The sequence below is a fragment of the Chelonoidis abingdonii genome, chromosome 3, assembly GCF_003597395.2.
Source record: "Chelonoidis abingdonii isolate Lonesome George chromosome 3, CheloAbing_2.0, whole genome shotgun sequence".
In the NCBI taxonomy this organism is placed as follows: Eukaryota; Metazoa; Chordata; order Testudines; family Testudinidae; genus Chelonoidis; species Chelonoidis abingdonii.
Window position 1 is genome coordinate 184,542,704 of NC_133771.1, and position 17,106 is coordinate 184,559,809.

General features: G+C 40.1%; 1 protein-coding gene across 2 annotated transcripts in view; it reads left to right on the forward strand.

Annotated features, from left to right (window-relative positions):
- Positions 1-13,435, forward strand: part of SOCS5 (suppressor of cytokine signaling 5) — a 46,443-nt gene extending 33,008 nt beyond the window's left edge. The window contains exons 2-3 of one of the 2 annotated variants that reach the window (XM_032781698.2): positions 3,742-3,787; positions 9,371-13,435. In XM_032781698.2, the coding sequence (XP_032637589.1) occupies positions 9,383-10,993 (1,611 nt within the window). In that variant the 5' untranslated portion in view covers positions 3,742-3,787; positions 9,371-9,382 and the 3' untranslated portion in view covers positions 10,994-13,435. The remainder of the gene's footprint in view (positions 1-3,741; positions 3,788-9,370) is intronic. The other variant, XM_032781697.2, reaches the window with a different exon arrangement.
- The last annotated feature ends 3,671 nt before the right edge of the window (positions 13,436-17,106 follow it).

Consider the following 17,106-nt stretch of genomic DNA (forward strand, 5'->3'; position numbering starts at 1 on the left):
AACTTATTCCTCTTTGACAGACAATGAGATAAACAAACTTAGCAGAGAATTTTCATAGGAGTAGGAAATCCTATATCAAAATTCCAGCTGGTGCAGCAACTAATTACAGAAAAGGATTGTGAGAGAACTCAATCCATAAGAATTAGGACATGATTTGGTAGGACTCCTAACAGGTAATAAAGACAGAAGTTAACATTTGGGTGATGTTGAACTAATGGCTGTCCTAAACTTCACTAATACTGTGCAGAGTTTTCATCTCTCCAGGTGCTGTTATCACTCAGTACAACTGCATGTGAAGCCCCACACCCAGCTACAGGGCTGGCGTTAGCAAGTGTTCGGCCCAATTCGTACTCACTCGGCAGCGCTCCGGGTCTTTGGCAGTACTTTGGCAGCGGGTCCTTCACTCGCTCCGGGTCTTCAGCAGCACTCAAGGACCCACTGCCAAAATGCCACTGAAGACCCAGAGCGAGTGAAGGGCCTGCTGTTGAAATGCAACTGAAGATCCTCAGAGTGCTGTCAGATGAGTAAAAAGGCGCCGGCGCGGGGCCCTCTTAGGTGCCGGTGCGGGGCCCGATTCCAGGGAATCAGGCAAATTCACTTAAAGCTGGCCCTGCCCAGCTATACTGTATGACTGGTCCCAGAGCCACTCATGATTCACACAAGGCAAGGCACCAGTCAAATCCATCCTAGCACTGTACCTCAGGAATATACTGTCTTCCACTGCTCAAGATAGGCGATGCAAATCTATATACTGGTTCACCACTTCATCAATGGAAAATAGATATACACCAGCCTTTTTGCAGTTTTGCCACATACTTCATACAAACTCACTGGTAAAGATAAACAGTTAAACAAATTTATTGACTACAAAAGAGAGATTTTAAGTGATTATAAGTGACAGGCAAAAAGTCAGAGTTAGTTACCAAAATAAAATAAAATATAAGTACGCAGTCTAAACTCTCAACCCTGTTAAACTGGGCAACATCTCAATTAAGCAGTTTTTTCACCCCACTGCATATTGCAGTCCTTAATATACAGGATTTGTTCCTTAAACCTGGACCAATTTCTTCTGTTGGTGTCTTCAGTCTTCTTCTGAGAGTCTTGGTTGCTTGCAGCGTAGGTGGGGGCAGGAGAAAGACAAATCATGGGGCTGCTGTGTTCTATTTTATACCCTTAGTCCATGTGCTTGGAGAATACAAGTCCAGGCATGTCTCATGGGCATTGCTGAATCCCAAGGCAAGGTTGAGCAATTCCCTAGTGTGGTCTCATGCAGGTGAGTCATTGTATTGTAGCTCCCTTGCTGGACAATGGCTGGCGATGGGTTGTTTTGGTTTTGGCGATGCGTTGGTTACTTTGTTGTTACTTCTGGGGAGTTACTATCTGGCTAATTCTCCAACTTACAGCATGTTTTAGTGACAATCATACAACACAATTCTCATAATTTCATAGGTATTAATGATGTACATATATAGATAGAAAAATAACTTTCAGCAGATCATAACCTTTCCCCGATACCTCACATGGCCTGCTTTATATACAAGATCACAATTATATATAAATGAGAAATATGGAGGTTACAGGGTGCTCCCCCAAGGTATAGAATGTCACACACTTACATCTGTATGCACTTGTGCAAAGTGGGAGTAAAACATGACATTGCAGTGAAACATTATGATACTAGCATTTTACACTCACTGTGCTCATTTTACACAGGTGTAAATGACTACACATAACAAGTAGTGAAAACTCAAGAACGTGTAGTAGAAATAATTCTCTTGCTTATCTATTTTATAAAAGGTATTTGAGGGTTGTTTAAAAACTGTACTGCGCTGCAGTGAAGATCACTGATAGCAAATATATTCCAGAAGATTAGCAAATTCTGGCAAATTGTAGGCTGGTGTTTTACACCCATGGAAAACAAAACAAAGCAAAAACTACTGGCAATGTTAACTTTTTGTGGAGATGGCTTTTGAGCTGCTGCAGAACTAATCCATGTTTTGTCAATGTAGTGCCAGCCCAGGAAACTCTGGAAACAGAAAATCTGTTGCACTCTAAAATTAAGCATCTGAAATTATTTGAATCAGGCTTTAAATACTATTTGAAGAATAATTTGAGCCTTTTTCCAATATGGGACATAAAACTTTAATTCTGACAAGTGCACGAGTTCCAAAAACTCTCTTCCATTAGCTAAGATGGGTTACCAAAGTAGCCATGCTGCATGGTGATCTCAGAAAGGCTTGCATACAGGCCTATATCAAAGTAGCTAATAGTGTTGACAAATTATAGGAAGTGAGCTGCTTCACCTTCTGGAGCAGGTTTGAAGAATGAAGGGGAGACAAGTAAGGTTTAAATAAAAGTATTGTTAAATCCAAAACTTCAAGATAAGATGCCATGCATTTTTTAGGTTTTAGTGAATTAAAACTGTGTGTAATCAGCCTCTCTACCAAATGTGTTCGGTAGACCAAATGTTTTAAGTAACATAGGACTTTCATTTGTGTAAGGCAGATATGCATTCCCTCTAAAAATCATAAAAACCTGTCTAGCACTTTCTTTATATTTTATATTTAAACAGGTTTTATGCCTCCCAGTTTAATCCAGGAGGGATTGCTTTGGGGGAAGGATGTGTTGGAAAATCTTTGATTTTCACTGGTGGCCTGACTTTCAGATGTGCTGAGCAATCTCAGTTCCCACTCAAGTGAATGGGAAGTGAAGATGCTTAGAGCTTTTGAAAATCAGATCTTTCTAATCACTCTGGTCTTGTTCAGTAGCTTCATCTATGAATATTCATATCTTTTTTTTTTTATTCCTTAACTGTTATGCCACATCCCTTATTCTGGTAAATCTGTCTCTTATTCAGATAATTTCCTTGTAATTCAGTAATATTTCAAGCTCACTCATACTACTACAGGCTGGGGGTTTGGGGTAAGGAAGCAGTAGATTATATATAATCATTCAATTGTTACTCCCACCTGTTGCCGTTAAAATTCTAACTAGCAGCTGAGAGAATTGTGATTACTGTTCTCCTCTTGAAATCCTCTTACCGATTCTTGGATACCTGAAATGAAACACATGCCATCATTTTGGAGAACCCACCCCTAAACTTTCATAGTATAGTGTAACCTCATCTTAAGTAGATTTTCTTGTGGCTAACCTTCCTTCCCATATTTTAAGTGCATGGGTCACCACCCCCTCTGCTTTACAATGAATAACACCCTTGTGGCAGCTACAGCAGTTGCTTACCTGGAAGAGTAATAGTAGGAAAATATATATTTTTAGCTGCCTTTTGATGTGATGTAGCAGCTGGAGATAAGGAGAGCCAGCATCAAGTGATCAGCTAGCTCTTCAGGCCACCAAATGCTTCTGCTGACCAGAGCTTGGAAACCACTGCTTTTAGATGTGAGACCAAATATATAGTAACATTTTCCACAAGGTCTATACAAGTATGTCCATAGCTTCAGCAGCCTCAAGGATCCAGATGCTTCTCATCTTGATCTGTTTAAAAAGATCCATTTTGGGATCTTCTGCAAAATCCTGTCTCACTGCAAGTATTAACAGACTTAAAGGAAAAGCCCTCAGGGTTTTGTTTGGTATGATAAACTGTCTGAACATAAGCCATTACATATATAAATTAAATATACTCTATTGTAAAGTCTCTTGATAGGTGGCAAATCTTAAATTTCTAGATAAAGATATATATTTTAACTTACTAAAAATATCATTTAACTGTCGGTCTTTTTATAGTAATCATGTTATCCGCAGCTTGGGAAAGGAGTCCAGAACATACATGGTGAGATACAGTCTCAAGACAGGACATAGCAGTTCATGTCTTTTCTGAGTAAGAATGGTGTCCATTATATTTAACACCACTTAGGCCTGGTCTACAATACGAGTTTTTATATCAAATTTAGCAGCATTAAATTGCATTAACCCTCCACCCGTCCACACAACGAAGCCTTTTATATCGCTGTAAAGGGCTCTTAATACCGATATCTGTACTCCTCCCCGACAAGGGAAGTAGCGCTGAAATCAGTATTGCCATTTCGGGTTAGGGTTAGTGTGGCCGCAGTTTGATGGTATTGGCCTCTGGGAGCTATCCCGCAGAGCACCATTGTGACCGCTCTGGACAGCAATCTGAATTCAAATGCACTGGCCAGGTAGACAGGAAAAGCCCCGCGAACTTTTGAATTTCATTTCCTGTTTGCCCAGCATGAAGTGCCGATCAACACAGGTGACCATGCAGTCCCAGAATCAAAAAAGAGCTCTAGCATGGACCGTACGTGAGATACTGAAGCTGATCTCTGTATGGGGAGATGAATCTGTTCTATCAGAACTCCGTTCCAATAGACGAAATGCCAAAGAATTTGAAAAAATCTCCAAGGCAATGATAGACAGAGGCCACAATAGGGACTCAACACAGTGCTGCATGAAGGAGCTGAGACAAGCAGAACAGAAAGCCAGAGAATCAAATGGACGCTCATGGAGGGAGGGAGGGAGGGGGGACTGAGGACCCTAGCTATCCCACAGTTCCCACACTCTCCGAAAACCATTTGCATTCTTGACTGAGCTTCCAAAGCCTGAAGGGTCAAAAACATTGTTGCAGGTGGTTCAGGGTATATTTTGTCAGCCACCCACCCCGTGAAAGAAAAGGGAAAAAAATCGTTTCTCACCTTTTTTCCATGTCACCGTATGTTTACTGGATGCTGCTGGCAGACGTGGTGCTGCAGTGCTATACAGCAGCATCCCCTTCCCTGCCCTTCCTGATGGCAGATGGTGCAATGTGACTGGTATCCGTCGACATCATCCCATGAGTGCTCCTGGCTCGCCTCGATGAGGTCGGCCGGGGGTGCCTGGGCAAAAATAGGAATGACTCCCGGTCATTCCCTTCTTTAAGCTTTGTCTAATGGAGATTCAGTCCTGCCTGGAATATCATAGCAGTTGGAGGCTGCCTTCCCCCCTCCCCCCTTTATCTCTGCTTGCAGAGGCAATAAAGTCAGTGTTTTTTCTTATTCCCGCATTCTTTATTACTTCATCACACAAATGGGGGGATAACTGCCATGGTAGCCCAGGAGGGGTAGGGGAGGAGGGAAGCAATGGGTGAGGTTGTTGCAGGGGCACCCCCTAGAATTGCATGCAGCTCATCATTTCTGCGGGATGTCTGGGGCTCTGTCCCGGAATGGCTGTTTGCCTCTCTGGTTCTTTAGTAGGCTTGCCTGATAGTCTAGGCAGGACTGACTCTCCATTAGACAAAACTTAAGGGAATGACCTGGGGAGTCACGCACATTTTTGTCCAGGCGCCCCTGGCCGACCGCACTGAGGCCGGCCAGGAGCACCCATGACAGCAGCAGATGGTACAATATGACTGGTAACTGTCTCTGCTAACTTGCAAAGGCAAGGGTGCTGCTATGTAGCGCTGCAGTACTGTGTCTGTCAGCAGCATTCAGGAGAGAGATGGTGACAGTGAAAAAAGGCTAAACAGGCTTCATGGTTGCCGTACTACGGCGTCTGCCAGGGCAATCCAGGGAAAAGGGCATGAAATGATTGTCTGGTGTTGCTTTCACGGAGGGAGGATTGACTGATGACATTTACGCAGAATCACCCACGACACTGTTTTTTGCCCCATCAGGCATTGGGATCTCAACCCAGAATTCCAACCAGCGGGGGAGACTGTGGGAACTATGGGATAACTGTGGGATAGCTACCCACAGCGCAACACTCCGGAAATTGACGCTAGCCTCGGTACATGGACGCATACCGCCGAATTAATGTGCTTAGTGTGGCCGTGTGCACTCAACTTTATACAATCTGTTTCCAAAAAACGGTTTCTGTAAAATCGGAATAATCCTGTAGTGTAGACGTACCCGTAGAAGCAACTAATCTCTGGACCTAATTCTCAGAGCACCAATTTAAAAGAGTACACTTTTTGCATGCCTGCAGTCACTTCAGGGATAGCTATAGGAGGCAACTTGCAGCCCACATACTAGTTACAAGAAATTTCAAACACATCAGACGCATCCATTTTAGTTTACATGACTTAACTAATAGCCTTACAGGAAGTAGAAGAGGTCACTCTCTCTAGTTCTGTATCGTTTTGAATCCTGGACAACATCCCATATGGTATCTTCGTGAATCAACTTGCTTAGAAAATACAATTCTGAATTCATTGCACCCTCATAAACGTTTATTTTGTATGCTTGGCCTGAAGTTAAGGTAGAAAGTCTTGCTGTTTTAAAGGCTTTCCATAAAGGGACCTATTCCCTCCTCTTTGTGTTTGTTCTGCTAAGCTTAAATAAGGGGAGAAGTTTTATAGGATCTTCTTTAGGTTAGGTTCCAAAGAGGTTGGAGGTTGGCTGTTTTCAATGGTAGCAGATGACAGAACAAGGAGCAATGGTCTCAAGTTGCAGTGTGGGAGTTCTAGGTTGGATATTAGGAAAAACTATTTCACTCGGAGAGTGATGAAGCGCTGGAATGGGTTACCTAGGGAGGTGCTGGAATTTCCATCCTTAGAGGTTTTTAAGATCAGGCTTGACAAAGCCCTGGCTGGGATGATTTAGATGAGATTGGTTCTGCTTTGAGCCGGGGGTTGGACTAGATGACCTACTGAGGTCTCTTCCAACCCTAATATTCTATGATTCTTAATAAACTCTCTGTTTTCCTAGCAGCTGCTAAAATTGTCATCTGTGTCCGTAATGATAAACAATAATGTCTCTCCTTTCTCAATGATCTTTGTTTTTTCTCCTTTTTTTAATCTTATGTGTTCTTTTACTATGTTGGATCTTTAGCACTGTGTAGTTGCCGAGCATTGTGGACCCAGTGTTCTAGATAGTTTGTTGCAGCAATTTCAGGGAGCCTAATAAGTATTAACATTTTAGCTCTAATTTGATATTTCCAGACTCTCAACTCAATGCTTATATTTTTCTTTTTATGAACTTGTATGAAGACTACTGGCTTGCTCTCTTTATTCCTTCTCAAGATGTTTTAGCAGAAGCTTCTGTTGCTTGGGGCTCCCACAGCAACCAGTAGGGTGCTCCAAGTTTGCTACTCTAGAACTGTGACACAAAGTTAGACTATACATTTGATCCTGACAATGTCTCTGTGAGCAACTCTTTCAAGTTGAGCCCACCCTGCACTTCTCTGAGAGAATCCTTTGACTTATCGCATTCTTAACGTGTGTCTCCAGGCAACAAACACCCTGTCTACCATCTTGTTACTTATGGGTCCCATTGATTTGCGTCTGCTAAAGACTTCCCTCAGGGACTCTGACAGTTCCAAATGCAGTGGCAGAGAGTGGTTTGTTTGGTAAATTCCTATAGATTATTATTATTTTTTTAATCAGAGAGAGAGAGAGAGGGAGAGGTTAAAAAAACAAGCCTAACTACCCATTGTCTTAGCTAAGTTTAGCATTTTCCTCAAAACTTAGGTAGGCCCAGCTTAGCCTTTGTATAACAACTTCTCCTCCTTGCTCCCCAAACCCCCAATTCTCTTGTGGACCAAGTTAGTCTTTCTCCGCAGACCCGGTGTCTGTGTCTCAAGGTTGCCATTTCTAGGACCTAGTCTACACTACACAGTTAGGTTGCTGTAAAGCATCTTATCTTGACCTAATTACATCAGAGTTTACACTACAGTCTTGTCCCACCAATGTAAGTGCCCTACTACACAAACAACATAACTCCACCTCCGCAAGAGGCTTACGTCCATGTAGTTAGGGCCACACAATGTCTGGGTGGACACACTGTTACTTACTTTGGCTGTTAGCTCTCTTGTCAATTTCACAGCGCCAGTGGAGCCCTGAAATTAACAAGAAAGCAAGCCAGGCAGCGAGAGCCCAGCTGCCCCCTGCTCCGCTGGAGAGTTAGATGGCCTGAGTTGCTTCTGGCGGGGAGCAGTAGGCAGCCCAAGCCAAGGAGAGTAATGTGGACATGCACTACCTGTCAGTCGACCTAATATAGATCAACTTAAGTTTTAGTGTAGACATACCCTAACAATTCTCAAGTCCTTTGTTCCCATTTTCTTCCGCCTTGATTCCTCCTTTCCTTGGAGTTACCAGAGAGACTTGATACTTGTATTATCTTTTGAATAAAGCCATTGTCTTTCTGCCCAGTGTGGCAGAAATTAACTCTTTTTGGTAGCAAACAATACAATAGCAATCAAACTAGATGAACATATGATTCACTGAAATATTCCAGGCAGCTCCCATGTTCTTTGTGCCTTGATTCTAGGTTATCAAATTTGGCTTTTAAAGCAGCAACTTCTGTGTGAATGCTGCTAATATTTGTATTAGTTTTTGACAATATTTTGAAAAATGGGTGGCTGTGTCCTCTTGCTCCCTCTGCAGAGCTGGTTCTGTATAATGCTACAGGTAAAAACAGAAGTTCCATGGTTTTCCCCCTTGTTTTTTGGTTTTGTTTTTTTAAATAATCACTGAGAAGTGCTGTTTTTTGTTAGGCATTTCATAGTTGAGGCTTTGCTTAAGAGTTAAGTTCTAACTAACTATAAGCTTTTGTGAGTATCTTACTGCTTCTCCTGGGAATTGACTCTTGTCAGCTTTGTATTCTTACTATCAAAACTTTGAATTTTGATGTCTGAGTTCTCACGTCTGTTAAATACAGCTCGAAACTTTTTGTACCATGGCCTGACCTTTTCAGCATAGTTTTTGAATCTTAACTGTTTTTGTAGAGAGGGCCACTGCTCTTTCAGGGATGGAAAGTGTTTGCCTGATTTCATAACTGCTCTGCTGGAGTCTACTCAATGGCTTTATCCTTAATTTTTCATTATTTGTTTTGCTACAGTTTCTTGGAAACTCTCTCAGGGAGACAGTTATCTAATATATGACACTCAAAATGAAGACTTGGAAACTTTAAATATATTGTAATTAAAAATGTAAATAACAAACTTTAGGTTCGAATATACAGTTAACTTCTGCAATAGTGGCTTTATATAGTTCTTTCATGATTTTCTATATGGATGTTTAAGTACCCATCAAATATAAATACCAAAATGGAAAACTTACCATTATGTTTGTTTCCTCCATTAATGCTTTTGTGGGCTTTTGGCTATTTTGTGGCAAGGTGGGGGGCCTTTTTGTAAGGTGAGATCTTATTTATTATATATATTTTTGGAAACAAGTCACTTGTGCTTGACTGCATTCTTTTCTATACTTGTGTCCTAATATGTGAATACTGCAAAACATATAGCACCACAGAACTATGCAGGCACTATAATTTTCCTAGCTTTCAGCTAACTGTATCTTCTCCATACTGCTAACTTACTCATTTGAATGTTTTTGTTCTATTAATTGAATAGGTATCGTTTTTTTTTTAAATTTTTATTTATCTTTTTGATTAAAATCTCTTCATCCCCTCTTTGAATTTAGGTAACATAATCCATGGATCAAGTGGGAAAGATGTGGAACAACTTCAAATACAGATGCCAGAATCTCTTCAATCATGAAGGTGGAAACCGAAATGAAAACATAGATGTGGACTTCACTCGATGTTCATCTGTTAAAGACAGAAGTATCCATGTACCCGATTTGGCTCTGCAGCAACCAAGCAGCCCTTTAAGAGAGAACATTGCCTTACAACTGGGTTTAAGTCCTGCAAAGAATTCAGTGAGGAGAAATCAGAATTGTGTCACTGACATCCCTCAGATTGTCGAAATAAGCGTTGAGAAAGATAATGACTCGTGTGTGGCCACAGGAACGAGACTTGCACAAAGGGATTCCTACTCTCGGCATGCTCCTTGGGGTGGGAAGAAGAAACATTCCTGTTCTACGAAAACCCAAAGCTCCTTGGATAACGATAAAAGATTTGGTCGAACACGAAGCGGCTTGCAAAGGCGGGAGCGAAGATACGGTGTGAGCTCCGTTCATGATACGGACAGTGTATCAAACAGGACTGTAGGTAGCCGTACTCTGCGACAGCGACTTCAGGATACCGTTGGGTTATGTTTTCCCATGAGAACTTATAGCAAACAGTCCAAACCTCTCTTTTCTAATAAAAGAAAGATTCATCTCTCTGAATTAATGCTTGAGAAATGTCCTTTCCCTGCTGGATCTGATCTTGCGCAAAAGTGGCATCTGATTAAGCAACATACAGCTCCTGTGAGCCCTCATTCAACCTTTTTTGACACATTTGATCCTTCCTTGATTTCTGCAGAAGATGAAGAAGACCGACTTAGAGAGAGACGTAGGCTTAGTATTGAAGAAGGGGTTGATCCCCCTCCTAATGCCCAAATACATACTTTTGAAGCTACAGCACAGGTTAATCCATTATATAAACTGGGACCAAAGTTAGCCCCGGGTATGACTGAGCTGACGGGGGACAATAGCGCAACACTACAGGGAAACTGTGATTCTGAAGAGGACACAACAACCCTCTGCTTGCAGTCACGCAGGCAAAAGCAACGTCAGGTGTCTGGAGAGAGCCATGGCCATAGCAGCAGACAAGGGGCTTGGAAAGTACATACTCAGATTGATTACATACACTGCCTTGTGCCAGACTTACTTCAAATAACAGGTAACCCATGTTATTGGGGTGTGATGGACCGTTATGAGGCAGAGGCACTTCTGGAAGGCAAATCTGAAGGCACTTTTTTGCTCAGGGATTCTGCACAAGAGGATTACCTCTTCTCTGTGAGCTTCCGTCGTTACAACAGATCCCTCCATGCACGTATTGAGCAATGGAATCACAATTTTAGTTTTGATGCTCATGATCCCTGTGTATTTCACTCCTCCACTGTTACGGGACTTCTAGAACACTATAAAGACCCTAGTTCTTGCATGTTTTTTGAACCATTACTTACTGTATCTCTGAACAGGACTTTTCCTTTTAGTCTGCAGTATATCTGCCGGGCAGTAATCTGCAGGTGCACTACGTATGACGGAATTGATGGCCTCCCTTTACCATCAATGTTGCAAGACTTTCTAAAGGAATATCACTATAAACAAAAAGTCAGGGTGCGATGGTTGGAACGGGAACCTATTAAGACAAAGTGAACAGAATCTAGAGTCCCCAGTAGGCTTACTAGGTTATGCATATTTTTTTGTGTGCATTAGTTTAACTCAGCAAGCACATCAGCTTTTTTGCAATACCGTATTTAATCTTGATGTTTAGTATCATGTCAGATGCTGTCTGCTGTTACATAAATCAAGTTGTGATGCCTTTTGAAACAATAAGCAGAGACAAAGCGACGTGTTTTTCATTAAGTCGTATGTAAAAATCATTTGTTAACTTCTAAATGTTTTCCTTTTCCTTTTTTTGTAGCTGTAGTAGTTAGGTGAAGCAACTATGGGGCATTCCATCTAATGCTAAAAAACAAAAGTTTTAATTTTTTATTGGTTGAACATTTTAATGATTTGAGTAGTGTTAAAAAATTTTCAACAATCTTTCTTCCTTTTGAAAAGTTTAATTATTCTTTTCAAAGAAGTTTCCAAATGTTGTTAATAAATAAAATATTTCAAAATGCAGTTTTTTAGCAGCATGGAAATCCTGTGTTCCATTAAGAGTTTTTTGATGCTAAAAATCAATCGCAGTTAGTGCACCAGGTTTCCTAAAGATGAGGGCTTGAATATGTCTGATCAGAAGTGGACTTCTATTTAAAACATTCATATGTTTAAGTGATATTATTTGCAAGATTAATACTATCTTGGACAGACAGTTAAATACCTGCTATTTGAAATTTTTAAAAAATGAAAACTTACTTAAATTTCATTGTTGCCATATTAGTTAACCAGTCTGTAAACTTTGCTAAAAACTAAATATAAGAATTAGTGACCTGACAACTATCTGTCACAGTTGCAAATGATGATGAGAAATGTTAATTTAAAACACTATTTAACATTGTTTATGCTGAAAGTGTTCATAGCTGAACTATAACTTAAAAACCATTTCTTAAAAAAAAAGACTAATCAGCACTAAATAGCATGTTTCAAAGGTACTATTATTTTTATTCGTAAATAACATTTTTCCATTTAGCACCTTTTTGTGATATTTAGAATATGTGCTGATATTCGAACAAATTACTTGGAATTGAAATTCTAAGTTTGATTCCATTATTTAATATTGGACGGAAGTTTCCAATATTAAATAAGTGAATCAAACTTATTTAATCAAATAGTTTCCAACTGTTCTGTCCTTGACATTTTTGCACTAAAATTGTGTTAGAATCTCCAGTCACCTTTTTAAATGTGTTTTGTACCACTTAAGTGCTCCCTAGTTTCTTTATCAGCTGCTACAGTATGTTGTTACTTCTCTATGGCAGTGACTGTGAGAGTTAGGAAACTTTTTGGCTGCAAATACAAGAAAATTTATTCTTGTATGCAACACTAACCCTTCTATCAGTGTATTTTTCTGCTTGCTGTGCGTTGTTATGGCTTTTTTGTGCTAATAAAGTACAGTATGTTCAGTGTTATACTTGTATATCTGATCTGTTTTATATTTGCATAGCTTCTCTTGTAGCAGTTAACTGCATTTTTTTTAATAGCCTTTACCTAGTACATATTGTAAATGATGCACAAGTATGTGCAATTAAATATTGGTTCATCTTTGACTCTGTTAGGTGACTTTTCAGAATCCTAACAATGTTTCTATAGTCACTGCAAAATAATAGACGGCTGCAGTTCAAGTATTGACAACATAAAAGATAAGTGATAGAAAAACAAGTTTTTTTTCAGAAGTATTATTGGTCCCCTGTAGTAGTGGCAGATGCTGTATCAGCCAATTATAGCTGATTACTAAATTAACTGAATATTTTGAGATTGGGTGCTGCAAATTGACAGTACATCAGTATCACAGAGACCACTTTTTGATAAATGCACATACGTACAAAATGCCCCAACCATATTTTTACCAAAGAATGCTGTCAATGTCTTCATTTCTTCAGCAAAGTTAGGTTGGAGGATATGTTTTCTGTTTCATCAAATATTTATCCCCAAGTAAGATTAAACCAAAGTTTTTTTTGAGAACTTCATCTGAACTTGTTTAAGTATTGTATGCAATTATGTTGATGGAGCATAAAAATTCTGTACAAGTAAGTTCATCGTTTTTGTGAATTGACAATGCACATGCAAATAGATGAGTAAATGATAAAACAGTTTTGTAATGACTGAAAGAATGCTACGTAAAATCCTATTGAAAGGAGTTAATTTGAAATACCCAGAAAGAACTTTAACATGTGTTTATGCTTGTGGAAAACTGATCCTATTATGCATTTTTTGTAGTAGCTAATATGCTTTCGTATGTTAAACTTCAACTGTTAAAATGAAACTTTGTTTTGAACATGTAAATACTTCTCACTAAGGTTATGTAAGCATGTGTACAAATGTGCTAAGTCACTTACGTTCTGAGTCGTGTATCAATGAATATGCAACTTTTGGTTTAAAATCTGCTCTAAGACTAGCCGCTTACATTAAACAAAAAATCACCAGCATGAAATTGCACCCAAGTGTACCTTCACTGTGTCACTCTGTATTCCCTCATTTGGACTTAGATTCCAGATGAGCTTACTTTATAGTTCTTCTAATAATAGAGTTCTAATGTTAAGTCCCATTTAAATTTTGTTCCAAAATAGGGACCTGGTCTTTGCTTTATATCTACTGCAGTCTCTACATGCTGTGAATTTTTAAAACTAACATTGGAAAACTTGTTCTTACGTTTGTGTAAACAGTTGTTAGTGCTACCTGCATGGAGACAATTTATTGGGCCCCTTCTCTGCCCTCTGCCCCGCCCCCCAATAAATCATATTAGAGTGAGGGTTTTTTTAAGTACATAATGTTTATTTTATTGGAAATAAATGGCAGAGTTGTTTCCAAACCTGAAGCTTCTAAAACAATCTTCAAAATTAAACTTGATTTTAAGTGTTACAGTAGATTTAACAATTAACTATGCTCAGAAAAATAGTCATGTTTCAAATTTTTCAGTAACATTGAGTTGCTTTATTTTCATTACAAAGGGGCAAAACATTTGATGCATTGAATGCTACAAAATTAGGCTGACTTTGCAGCTGACAAGTTAAATTAAAACATAAGGATAAAAGTGCCTGCTTGATCTTTAACTTTTTGGATTTTGTTTTTATAACTTTTTAAAGATGTGCACAGCCTAATTCTGTAACATTAAAGAACATCTTTCTTTAGGTTAATAACATGCCCTGGCATAATTTCAGTCCTATTGGGCAGATATGTATTTGGGCCTCGATTCTGTAAAAAGATCCTTACCTCTGAGACTAGTTGAAGGATTCATCCATGGGGTTTGCTTCTTAGGATCTTGGCCATAGTTGAAAAAGAACATGATAATGAAACATTAGTGAAAATCTTTGAACATTTAAGAAGAATTCAGAGTGTGTGTAAAATATATTTGTCACACTTTTTCAATTATATAAATTGCAATACTTTTAATGAGATTAGCATGTCTAACATTTGAGAGATGGAAATTTTATAGTGAAAACCACAATGGTTACATATATAGAATATACAGCATTTCTTATTAAAGATTGTTCCCTCTGTGTTTAGTAACAATGTCTATTAAACAGAAATATATTAGCTGGCCTTCATGTTACACAATGTCAATGGATATGTCTACACTGCAGCTAGACACCCACAGCTGGCCTGTGCCAACCAGCTCGCACTGCAGAGCTGTTTCACTGCTGTGTAGACTTCTAGGCTCAGATTGGAGGCAGGTCTTGCAGGGTCCTGGAGCACAGGCTCCAGCCTGAGCTAGGAAGTCCACACAACAGTGAAACAAACCTGGAGCCCATGCCTGAGTCAGTTGGGATCGGCCAGCTGTGGGTGTTCAGTGGCTGTGTAGACCTACCCAAAATGGATAATTGCTTGCCGAATATCATTGCAATCAGAACTTACATGGCAAAAATAGTATTTAAACAATTTTAATTGTTCCGGTGTTTAGATTATGTATAACCTTCAGATCGATTTTCCATGAACTCCTGAAAATACTCTTCTTGTAGAAAATATGGGACAAAGTGCTTCTATCAGAAGAAACTCCTCTTAGAACTCTATTTTTTTAAAAAGATGACTTGCTGATCATGTTTTGAAATTAATGTGCTTTAAACTCCAGTCATGTATATTTGAAGTGTTCTGATTACATGTTTCATGATAACAGGTAATGTTGCACATTTGTTTGCTGCATTAAGTTTTGAATTAAACATTTCAATGTTTCCTCCCATTTTTAGCAAATAACTAACATGTTTACTTACCATCGTGTCATCTTTTTATTTAAATCAGTGGTCTCCAACTTTTTACGCCCAAGATCACTTTTTGAATTTAAGGGCAACTTAGTATCTACCCTTCCCTGAGGCTCCACCCCACTCACTCCATCACCCACCCTCACTCACTCTTACTGGGCTGGGGTAAGGGGTTGAGGTTTGGGATGGGATGCGGGCTCTGGGCTTTAGTGGAAGGGTTTGCAGTATGGAAGGGGGTTTGGGGTGCAGGAGGGAGTGAGGGGTGCAAACTCTGGGAGGAAGTTTGGGTGCAAGAGGGGGCTCTGGGCTGGGTCAGAATGTTGGGGTGCAGGAGGGGATACAGGGTACTGGCTCTGGGGGTGGGGCCGGGTTAGGGGGAGTGCTGGCTCTGGGAGGGGAGTCAGGGCTGGGGTTTGGGGTGCAGGAGGGGGTTTGGGGTGCTGGCTCTGGCTCTCTGCTTGTACCACACTGGTCCCAGAAGGCACCAATGCACCCCTGCAGCTCCCATTGGCACAGCTCCTCATTCCCGGCCAATGGGAGCTGCGGGGCAGGTGCTTGCAGGTAGGAGCAGAGCATGGAGGGAGACTCCTGTCTCCCCACCACCGGGGCCACATTGGCTATTTCTGGGAGTGACATGGAGCCAAGGCAGACAGGGAGCCTGTCTTGGTAGCAGCCCTGCTGTGCCGCCGGAGATCGCAATTGACTGGTTGATGACCACTGTTTTAAATAGTAATTGCCAGTATTTAATAACTTCTTAAAATTTTCTTGAAGTGCTGTAAAGTCCACAATTTGGTTCCACATAGCTAGGGGCTGTATTACTAGTTGCTGTAATAGAGGCAAATGAAAGATCTAAATGGAGAACTCTTAATAGCGATTTAGACTATATAATGGACGAATAGTGTCAAAGAGCTTGCCAAGTAATATTCTTTGATTTCAGAAGTAGTTCATCTTTTAAAAGGCCCACTTGTTTAATCTTACCATCTGGTAAGAGGAGGAGTTCAAGATAGCGCTAAACATCATCCTGATCTGCATATACATACATCATTAAATCAATATTTTAACTGTCTGATTCTGCACCATTTGGGAACAAGCAAAGATTCTGAATGTAGCTTCATGAATCAAGATCTTCTTGGGTGCTTTATCCTCCTTCATGCTTCTTATTAAGGATTTGCAGAAAATTTGGGAGCCTTCATCTGATATTAAACCTGCACAAAGGGTGCAATCCTGCAAGGTGCTGACTAACTCCTACATGTACTGAGCACTTTACAAGGTTGAACCCCTAGCAAGCATGTTGAGCTTAGGGAAAAAGTACCAGGTTCCATTATTAGTAGATAACTGCAAATTATTTATAATTTCATCTGTAAAGGCCATGACTGCATATGCTTTAAGTCCACCACAAGACTGTCCCTTTTTATAATCCAAAATTTTAGACAACTCAAATTTAAGTTTTGAAAGTATGTGCTTTCGTTTTGGCTTGGGTTTCTCATTTCTCTAATTCTTTTAAAGCAAACCACCTTTGGCACAGCTGATTGTGAAAATCAAAATGGACAATATATAAACCAATCAGATGGTATCTACAAACAAGATAGTACATAGAATAAGTTTTAAAAAAAAAAAGCCAGTTTTAAGCCAGGGCCCTGTAGACTAGCAAAAGATTCCAGTATGTAACAGTCTCATCTCTTAACCTTGTCTTTTATTTCCCTTGATTTCCCACATTGACAAAATGGGGAGAGTAGACCATTTTATTTTGTTGTAAGCTACAATTCTTCGAGTGCTTGCTCATATCCATTCCAGTAGGTGTATGTGCCGCGCGTGCACGTTCGTCGGAGAACTTTTACCCTAGCAACTCCAGTGGGCCGGCAGGTCGCCCCCTAGAGTGGTGCCGCCATGGCGGTTGATATATACCCCTGCTGG